At 34.6% G+C, this 10470-nt stretch overlaps 1 protein-coding gene across 3 annotated transcripts in view; it reads right to left on the bottom strand.

Annotated features, from left to right (window-relative positions):
• Window positions 1-10470, bottom strand: part of LOC107732991 (voltage-dependent calcium channel subunit alpha-2/delta-1-like) — a 77249-nt gene that overhangs the window by 16606 nt on the left and 50173 nt on the right. For all 3 annotated transcript variants that reach the window (XM_016544479.1, XM_016544480.1, XM_016544481.1), the window contains exons 8-22: window positions 9480-9549; window positions 9294-9344; window positions 7788-7887; window positions 6973-7131; window positions 6447-6551; window positions 5082-5160; window positions 4942-4991; window positions 4785-4874; window positions 4617-4694; window positions 4444-4524; window positions 3112-3186; window positions 2593-2664; window positions 1683-1754; window positions 1138-1199; window positions 568-644 (exon numbers count right to left, since the gene is read on the bottom strand). In XM_016544479.1, the coding sequence (XP_016399965.1) occupies window positions 568-644; window positions 1138-1199; window positions 1683-1754; window positions 2593-2664; window positions 3112-3186; window positions 4444-4524; window positions 4617-4694; window positions 4785-4874; window positions 4942-4991; window positions 5082-5160; window positions 6447-6551; window positions 6973-7131; window positions 7788-7887; window positions 9294-9344; window positions 9480-9549 (1221 nt within the window). The remainder of the gene's footprint in view (window positions 1-567; window positions 645-1137; window positions 1200-1682; window positions 1755-2592; window positions 2665-3111; window positions 3187-4443; window positions 4525-4616; window positions 4695-4784; window positions 4875-4941; window positions 4992-5081; window positions 5161-6446; window positions 6552-6972; window positions 7132-7787; window positions 7888-9293; window positions 9345-9479; window positions 9550-10470) is intronic.

The following is a 10470-nucleotide window of genomic DNA, read 5'->3' as shown; positions in this document are numbered from 1 at the left end:
GAGAAACAGAGAGAGAGAGAGAGAGAGAGAGAGAGAGAGAGAGAGAGAGAGAGAGAGAGAATGAAAAGGGTTTGGGGAAGGCAAGATATAGGAAAGAACATGAGGAATTTCACAATATTTTATTCAACCCCAGAAGCTTTGAATAAGAATATTGTACAGGAACTGTGAGGGCTCTCCTGAGGGGAGGGGCATTTGAGATTCACTTTCCTCTCCCAAAAGCCACATGAGAGAGAACGAGAGGGTAAACATGGGCACAGAGGTGCATCTGGAAGAAAAACCTGGGCTAATATGCACAAGGTGAAATGCTTTTGCCGTTAAAGGAGTCGTCGCACCGTCTGGCGCACACTCATAGAGACAAACCACAACTGAGGAACCATGCTGTTACATCTACGGAGGAGGTGAGGGTGTCAAAAAAGAGATGTGAAATGGACAGACGGTGTAGGGTTGAGCTGTAGGGGACTCTCTGGATAAAAACCAGGAGCTCATGCTACGGCTTCTGGCCTCTGAGCAAAACTGGCATTCCAATCTCTTTGATAAAGGTGCGAGAATGTGAGTTATGGTACTTACATTTGGCCTGAGTGATGGTGTCTAGTATAGTGGCCTTGATGTAGCTGACACTGTAATCAGGTAGAACTAAAGCAAGACTAGACAGAAGACACAAGAAATAAATGAGGATGAAGAGCAGTAGACTTCCTGACATTATACAAATTGAGAAATTAACATCCTGTGAAATTAAAATTGGAGTTTTGTAGCTTTTTGTCCATGTAGGTTGCAATTTACAGATTCCAACTCAAATGTAAGTGTAAAAGTAAATTACTCTATTTTGATCATCTGTGTCCTTATGGAAGAAGTATAATGTCAAATTTCTGTTGAACACTCTTCAACGTGACTTTGAACAGTGCCCCCTGGCGGCAATGTAAAAAAAAAACATTCATATGTTCACTTGTACGACAAACACACCTTCACAACATAAAAACACGTAACAAAAACAAAACAAGACGAGACAAACCCAAAGCAAATCAAAAAATAAATAAATAAAAACAAGACAAAAGCAAAGAAAATCATAAAACAAAACAAAACAAAAAAGACAACAAAACAAGACATAAGACAAAAACAAAACAAAACGGTTTCTCAGACCTGTAGTCTGTGTCATGGACTGGACCCCAAGTGTAGGTTCTGATGCCTCTGTCTATGTAGTGCTGCAATAAGAATAAAATAACACTTAGTGGTTTAATGAACTATTGATCTCTGTTTTACTTCTGAATAACTAGTATTGCATAGCCCTGTGGTTCTCAACCGGTGGGTTGCAACCCAAAAACATTTAAAAGAGAGCAGAATTTTTTGTTGTTGTTGCTGTTTGGCTAATCCAACTCTGCACCATTTTAATGTAATTTCATCTGTCATTTGTCAAAAGAAACATATGATATATTAATATGGCTAAGATAAAACATTTTGCAGTTAAATTTTACCAGAGGTATTTAGAAACTAATAATAAAATACAATGAATACATTTTAACATTTAAAGGCTATTTTCGTTTGCTTTTGTACAATTTTTTAAAATGTAAATAATTTTTATGTTGTTTCCATTTGACCTCTAACAAAAAAAAAAAAAATAATAATAAACTGGGTTCTGAAGCAAAATCAGCTGAGAAGCACTTCCGGTTTAAAGCATGCATGATTACCTCATCTTGAGACTTCAAAAGTGTTTGGAATCTCTTTTGATCCTTCTGACCATCTATCATACTTCTTCTGATCTACAGACAGACAGAAGTCAGACAGACAGATGTGTCACTGATGTACCATTACTGTAAATACAGTACGTTACTGGATCTTCTAAAGCAAATAGTGTCACTTTCAACTAAAAGAAGAGACAGCTTTCACGTACCAGTGTAATCTAATATCCTCTTAGTCACTCTCAAGCGAGAAAACGAGTAATTTGGGTTGTGAAGTGAGAAAATGATATTTTTATAGCCTACATATTATGAAATCACACAGGACTGAGAATCAACTTTGCCGTTTGTTGATGCTTCAATAATCACTTTGTTATGACTTGAACATCTGTACAACAGAGCACAAGTAAAGTAAAAAAAATCAAATCACACCAGCCTGTATTCATTTTAATACAAGAGAGCTCGAATCTGAACGCTGATTATATATTTTTGAGCTTGGGATAGTTCACCAAAAAATGAAAATTCTGGTAGTACTGGTAGTATTAGTTAGTATATTAGCATTAGTATTAGTTAGAATTTTATATTAGTATTAGTTAGTATTTTTATTTTATTATTTAGTATTTTAGTTTTATTGATACAATTAAAATTCCAGTGCATGCTTAAAATATACAAAGTTTTAGGACTTTAAAAAGTGTAAAACAATAAAACTTTATTATATAAAATGTGTATGAAACTCAAAAAACGAATCAAATCTGTAAATTTAGGACATTAAGCATGTGAACTAAAACAAAAAAAGCCAAAATCAGACAAAACGTTTTCCTTGCTTTCATACTATATGTATGTTATAGTATACAGTTTATTTATTTATTTGTGTGTGTGTGTGTTCAAGATGAGAAAGAACATCATAGAAGTTTGCTCTCACCTCCACTTTCTCTTCATCCTCTAGTTCTGCATCCAAGAAGTCCAATGTCATGGGTTCCTGAGGCTTGAGATCCTGCAGGCAAACAACAACAACTTTCAAAGTAATACCATAAATCAATACTGGACACCATATTTGTGTGCGGAAATATTTACCAATGAGTCACTTTTTCCTTGAAGAACTGTTTCTCAGCATATCTACTTTGTTCCACACAAAGTGTTCACTAATCCCATGGATCACTGACTAAACATTTACTAATTGTCATGCATGTGTTTTGAATAAATGCTCTCTTTGCCGTTTCATCTGTGAACTAAACAGAACGATTGTGTTTGGACTGCACAAATGATATTTATTACAAAAGGACAGATGACCTCTGTAGATGTGGGTGGCCTGTGTTATTTCATCATAACCTGTACTGAAGGTTCTTCAGCCATGCATAACTGATCATACACATGGCTATGGGCAACTACTTCTAGTATAAGAGAAAGAAACATACAGTGATGGCACGAGTGAGAGTCGTACCTTTGGTTGAAGGTTGGGATGAAGCAGCACGTAGCCGTTGGGGTCGATGGCGAAGTAATATCCATTTGGTCCGAGCTTTATACAACAAAAGACAAGAGTGATAATTATTCTGTAACATTTGATAGGGTGTTTTTGCTACTGTACCTTTAAAACTGCTACATGTAAATGATGTTTCTTATTATTGGCTAACCTTTTTGCATGTGAAATGTTTATAAACACTCCCACCAGGCTGGCACAAGTAGTTCATCGTAAGTTTAAGCTTGGATGATTAATTTTTGCTGCTCAGTATCCACAGACAGAAAAAAAAATCCCATTCTTAAGAAATACTGAAGCCTAGTTCAAGTAAAACTATTAAAATAGGTATTAAATATAAAATATAGTGCTTTCTCTTCCTGTTTTCCAATCTATACTTAAATATTGATGATGGCAGAAAGAAAGAAAGAAAGAAAGAAAGAACGAATGAAAGAAAGAAAGAAAGAAAAAGAAATCAGTAGAATTTTTTTTACTGAATTATGTTTAGAGAATTACACAAATTTTTGGTATCAGTTGATACTGGATATTAACACTGCTAAATATAATTTTAAGCAAATCTCAAAATGAATATTAATATTATAATATTATATTATAATATTGTACGTTATTATGTTTTGATGCCTAAATTCACTTGTAGCATTTATAACAACTGGTTTTAGCCTTAGTATTAGTTAGCATTTTAGTATTAGTATTAGTTAGTATTTTATTATTTATTATTTTAGTTTTATTGAAATAATAATAATAATAATAAAACATTTATTTCGTTCATTTAAAAATGTGATAATTATTGGCTTATAAGTATCAACCAAGATGTAAATATCAGTGCATCCTTAAAATATACAAAGTTTTAGGACTGTGAAAAACATAAAAACAATAAAACTTTATTACATAAAATGTGTATAAAATTCAAACTAATCAAATCTGTAAATTTAGGACATTAACCATGTGAACTCAAAAAAAAAAAAGAAAAAAAAAAAGGTCAAAATCAGATAAAAAAAGTTTTCCTTGCTTTCATTGAGTATGTATGTTATAGTATGTCTGTCTATATTTAATATTAAACTTTTATTTCAAAAGAATCAGGAAAATGGTTTAACATAATATGACCTTTAAATTTATTTGACATTGAAAACAAAAAACAAAAAAAAACAAGATTTACTAAACACAAGGAATGTAGTAGCACTGGTAACATGACCCAGCTGCTACAGGTCAATGCAATGCTTATGCAAGTTCTTCAATGTTGCAAACTATCATTTGTAAATTAAAAAGTGCAGAATGCACCCACACGCTCTCACGCCTTACAGTGTAATGTGGAGTCAGTCTCTTGATGTCACCCAGAGACACGTCTATGGCCATCACCCCTAAAATCAACTGGCTCTGGTTCTGCAATTGATAACAAGGACATTAAAACAGATCGGGTTCCACTTCAGTTCATCTGATTCACAAGACATCAATTCACTGTTCTCAGACTCCACCTTATTCTTGTCTTGACTCTTCCTGGTGCTGGTCTTATTGAACACTGGCAGAGTGCCTGTAATCACAAGACCCAATTCCTGCAACACAAATACAAACACAACAGCTATTCAATACTTCAGAATCAGCCTAATTTAACAAATCTACTATATATAGAACATTTGACGTACTAGAGCGTCCACGTAAATGTTGGTCCATTGCACATTTTTTGCTTTCTTGTCTTCTTTCACCATGGGCCTACCCAACACATCCAGGTACTCCTGCATGTAAAGGATGCCGGTTACTATCATATATGCTGGACAGAATTCACATCATTCAGTCATTTACCTGGGTGTTGATCCTGATGGCTCCAATAGAGGGGATCTCATAATAATAACCTGCAAGGAAACATTAACATCTTAATACATGATCATATATCACATACATAAGTCTCTCAAATTTCTTAGCATTCAATTTCAGTGTTTTACCTTTATTATTGCAAGCCATCCATTGAATTGGTGTCTTATCATAGTTATGCAGGCCCACAGAAAAGGTGAAGATTCGAACCTGACAGAAAAGAGAGAAACAAAGGATATTGACATGACTATATTGGAAAATTATGTGTATGTATGTTAATATTAGCTATACTTTCTGGACAAAAAAAAGCCATTTGGACATCCTTATCTGTAAAAATGATATATAATAATTTTTTAAGAGATTTCTCACTGCTCACCAAGGCTGCATTTTTTAAACAAAACCACAGCAAAACAGTAATATTGTGAAATATTATTACAATTTCAAACATGTAATTTATTCCTGTGATGGCAAAGCTGAATTTTTAGTAGTCATTACTCCAGTCTTCAGTGTCACAAGCTCCTTCAGAAATCATTCTAATATGCTGATTTGGTGCTAAAGCAATATTTCTTGTGCTGCTTATATAATAATGCTTATATAATAATGCATACTATTTTTGTGGTAAGTGTGATACATTGTTTTTCAAGAATTTTGAATAGAACAGAAAGTATTTATTTGAATAGAAATCTTTTGTAACATTATAAATGTTTTTCACTTTTGATCAATTTAATACATCCATTCTGAATTAAAAGTATTATTTTCTTCTAAAGATGACCCCAAACTTTTGAAAGGTAGCGTGTATATCAATGTTAAAAAAGCAATACAAATTTTCTGTTAATGATAGTGTTTAGCATTTATTATTAGCTGTACATAAAGACAGTAGAAGTCTATGGCGTGTCTTGATTTATAGAAATGTGTCTGTGCGCGAAACATGGATTATCTATGCTCAAAACCTAAAGACATTAAATTCTTTACTAAGTAACTGCTGTAGTCTAGAACCAACCATAATGCTTCACCAACTGAGATGGCTTGGTCATGTTATCAGAATGCCACCAAATCGCCTTCCATGTAAGGTACTGTATGGTCAGTTACATCTCAGCCACCGTTCTGCAGGAGGTCAAACAAATCGGCTGAAAGACCAACTAAAAGCCCTCCTTAAGAAGTGTGGGACACAGCCCACATCCTGGGAAGCTAATGCCATGAATCGCAGTTTGGCAGCAACTTTACCAGAATGGAGTACAAACGTTATGAGAACAAGAGAACTGAGTCTCGCCTGTCTAAAAGGCTGAAGAGAAAGCAGGCCATGCTTGTTCCTTCCCCTCCCCGCCAAGACCAGGAGAATTTTTACATGCCCTGTCTGTTAAAGAGAGAGTGCTTCTCGCATCGGACTATATAGTCATCAAAGAACCCGCAAACAATAGGAGAAGTCATCATCGGACACGATGGACTACCAGAGAGAGAGAGTGTGTGTGTGTGTGTGTGTGTATGTGGTTCCTCACATTCTTGTCAGGGTTGTACTCTTCAAAGATCTCTGAAGCTCTGTCCTCTCCTCCGTCAGTGAATAGCATGATAATCTTGTTACAGTTTGCTCTTGTAACATTCATCTATGAAAGGAAGAAATACAATAAATCACTGTGATGCCACTAGCTTTAAAAATCACTGCTGCTGATACTAAATCTTAAATACACTGAAGTTTTGCTGAGCAACCTATGAGTAGCACAGTCCACAAGATGGCGCAATAAACTAAAAACTTGCATTTAAACAAAGGTTAGACTGGCTATCTGGCAGAGATTCTGTATCATCTCAATATATATATATATATATACAGTGGTGTGAAAATATGCACACACACACACACACACACAATACGCAATATATTTTATACTTGCAATTTACTTGTATATTAAGACCAAAAAATTCTATGTTGTGTATATATCTATGTTGTGTAGGACGGTAAATATTATATTTGTATAAAAAAAAAAGTCATATTATGGTCCCATAATTTGCTACATTATATATACTTACTGAGGAGAGCTGGTTAAAAGCCTCCTTGAAGCCAATTTTATAGTCAGTGGTGCCATTCGCTGTGATCTTCTGTACCGCCTCCTTCAGAATCTTTTTATTGCGGACATTTGCTTGGACCAGGTTTTCAAAACAGGCGACCGACTTGGCCGAATTGTTGAACTGAAATCATATAAAAGCATTGTAGTTAGTTGGTAAGTTATTTGTAAAAATCTATGTAAAACTGTGAGGTGCAGCTTGCATACACGCAAGCACTGTTATATGAAATCACTTTGCATCATTTAGATTCAAGGCTTTGTTCGGGTCCTCTATGTAAGTCCCATGGCTCAGTGCCAGCAATACACTTAGAGCACTGCTGGCTAATTTCATTAATGCCACGCTAACGTCACACAGCTGGAGTCAGGCCATAAAATACAAGCGTAAAGCTATTAAAGATATGGAGGAAGAAAGTTAATAATTGAAAATATACAAAACAACTCACTTAAAAGCAGAATATAGAGTTTGTTATTTTTATTCCTGTCAGTAGTCTCACGAACAAAATGAAATAAATGATGCATTTCATAAATTAATTGCACAGCGTCTGAAGCAGAGGATGATGGGAAACATCAATAATTCTTTGGCCTGCCGCCTCAGCGGTGCCTAACTGAAAATGCAAAAAAAATGAGCTATGACGTTATGGATGCTTGGAGGCTCCCTGCCTCTGTTTCCCTCCAATTTTCTATTCCTACTCAGCAGGAATCCAGATTTTTTTTGAGGAGCGTCGGAGGAGTTTATCATTTAAACACTCTCAGCAACACACATATCTCCTGTATACTCACAGAGACGATGTTGACGAAATCATCATCGGAGAGAGTCTCCAGCATCTCACTGACGGAAGTGCGAATGAGCTTCAGTGTCAGACCTGACACACTTCCACTCCTATGGAGAATAGCATAGTTAGAACATAGTTTGAACATGTTTGTTACTATATAATCACTACCATTCACAGGGTTTTTATTAGTTACTAGGCTTATTTATTATTTTTAGACATTTTTATTTATTAAATTTATTAAAAACTTTACCTTAATAAAAAAAATTTTTTTAAATCCTAAAGACAAACATCTAACTGAAAACAGCTTAATGAAATAAAATGATTAAAAAGAGAGTGACAATTTATGGACCCCCCAAAGAACTGAAGGGAAAAAACAGAGCTGAAAAAAACTAGGTAGGTAGGTAGGTAGATAGGTAGGTAGGTAGGTAGGTAGGTAAGTAGATAGATAGATAGATAGATAGATAGATAGATAGATAATCAATCAAAATCAATCAATAAATCAATCCAAAAGAGAGACACCTTTAGCTATGAATAGCCCAAAGAGCTGATAGCTCAAAAAACTATAGGTGGAAAAAAGCTGAGGGGAAACAAAAATTCAAAACAGCACATATAGAAAAGACTAACCCCCATTTAGGCTTTTAATGGCTCCAGAACTGACATGCTGGATCATATTTTTATGGGTTATTAATCACTCTGTGATTCCAGCGGGAGGTGTGTGGGCTTTAGTGTTTAGTCACGAAGCTAAACTACCTTGATTGGCTAAAGCTGATCTACACTAATGGGCTCAATGCCCAGACAGCACAACACCATCATCATTACGGCTGAGCAATAATAGAATCAACTCTTCAAGGCCAAATCTTCTAATACAACAAGGCTAATTACACTTGTAACCAAGAGACGCCCCTTAAATATGATCAAATATACCACATAATGACACATTAATGATGTTTTTGATGGCTTTTGTATATTTCTGGGTCATATCTGTAACTGACTTTTCAGTTACATCTACATTATTAAATGCCAAGCATGACTATAATGTGCTTCTTCAAATATTTAATGACAAATAAGTGGGGTATAACAGTTTAAGGCACATCATCAGAACAAAAAGGTGCTTTTTTTTGCTTGCACTGTTTAATATTCATAAATTGCTTAAAACAAGCTTATTTAACTGCCTGTCAAAGATTTCCAATGTAATGTTTATTACTCTCACCTCTCATTGGCTCATTGCCACGCTGTGTCCGTCTTTAATCAGCGTCTCTCTCTCTCTCTGATGTTGATAAATGTCTCAGAACTAATGCAGAACTAGCATGAGCTCTTTAAGTAGACAGTGTGGAATGTGTCACATGCAATGAAAAATGACATTCTGCTGATCAACCAATTGCAAAATGCAGTGCAAAGTGCAAAATCGAAACAGGATCAGTTGCAAGAAAGACTCCGGTAACTTGAACAGCTCGGTGGGTTTGTGTCAGTGAGTGTATGAACTATAAAAGTGAATCATAGAGACTTCACTCACGCATCCACCAGGATCAACATGTCTTTAGGTGAAGCTGCACCTTGGATATACCTGCAAACACACAGACACACACACGCAAGAAAAAACATCAGGCATAACAACTGAGAGAAAATGAAGAAAAAACAACACTTGCTATCTCTCTCACAAGCAGACACATATAAACTCCAGCATCACAGGTTTGCTCACCAGGGCCTTCGGCGTACATCATACAGGTCAATCTTATTTGGTGTGCTCCTTGTGTCAACCCAAGGGGAAGCTAGAGCACATGGGATAATGGGATATTGGGTTTATTACGATTATTATCTTCCCAACCTTCTACAATCACTTCTAATGAAGAAGATAAAACATTTTCAAGTACCAGTCATTGTGAGTAGAAATAGGTTTTATGCGCCTATGTTACATGAACAAAATAAGAATGAATGAAAAATAAACAAAAAAATAATTCAATACAAAATATAACATTTTATTTAAAATATAGGTTTAGTATTTAATATTAATTCAAATAATAATAATTTTAAATCAACTGAATATTATTTTGATACTGTTAGAAAAATTAAAAAAAACAGCTAAGAGGTGATTAAAGTCACTGTTCATTACTGTTCAACCTTCTACTATCACTTCTAATAAAGTAGATAAAACATTTTCAAGTATCAAGTGGCTCTTTAATGCAAGTAGACATAGGTTTTATAGGTCTGTTATATATGAACAAAATAAGAACAAACAAGCAAACAATTAAATAAATAATCACAGTATTTAATACTAAATATTTAATTTTACTTAATATTTAATTATAATAATAATAATAATATTAAATATCAATTTAATACAATGTAATTCAAATAAGTGTAATATTATCTTGATTCTAAAGGGAAAAAAATGAAACAACAGCTAAGAGGTGAATCATCTAAAAATATCATGACTTGCATTACATTTATAATTTCAATAAATTATATCATTGGAAATCTGATGTCATTTAATAGTCATATAGCACTCATGACTTCCCTTTTACTAACATGAGGTTGTCTGTGTTCTGTGCACTTGTTTTTGCTTTTCAGTTTTGATTTCCTGCCCTGTTTATTGTGTTCACCCTTATCTCATTAGTCTACAGCCCTTGTTCCAAATGCCACCTTCACGTCCCACCATCAGATGAAACGCATTTGGGACAGGAACAATGTCC

Source organism: Sinocyclocheilus rhinocerous, unplaced genomic scaffold (genome assembly GCF_001515625.1).
Source record: "Sinocyclocheilus rhinocerous isolate Xijiao unplaced genomic scaffold, SAMN03320098_v1.1 scaffold400, whole genome shotgun sequence".
NCBI classification, from domain to species: domain Eukaryota; kingdom Metazoa; phylum Chordata; class Actinopteri; order Cypriniformes; family Cyprinidae; genus Sinocyclocheilus; species Sinocyclocheilus rhinocerous.
The sequence above is the reverse complement of the archived record's forward strand: the minus strand, read 5'-3'. Positions and strand labels throughout refer to the sequence as shown.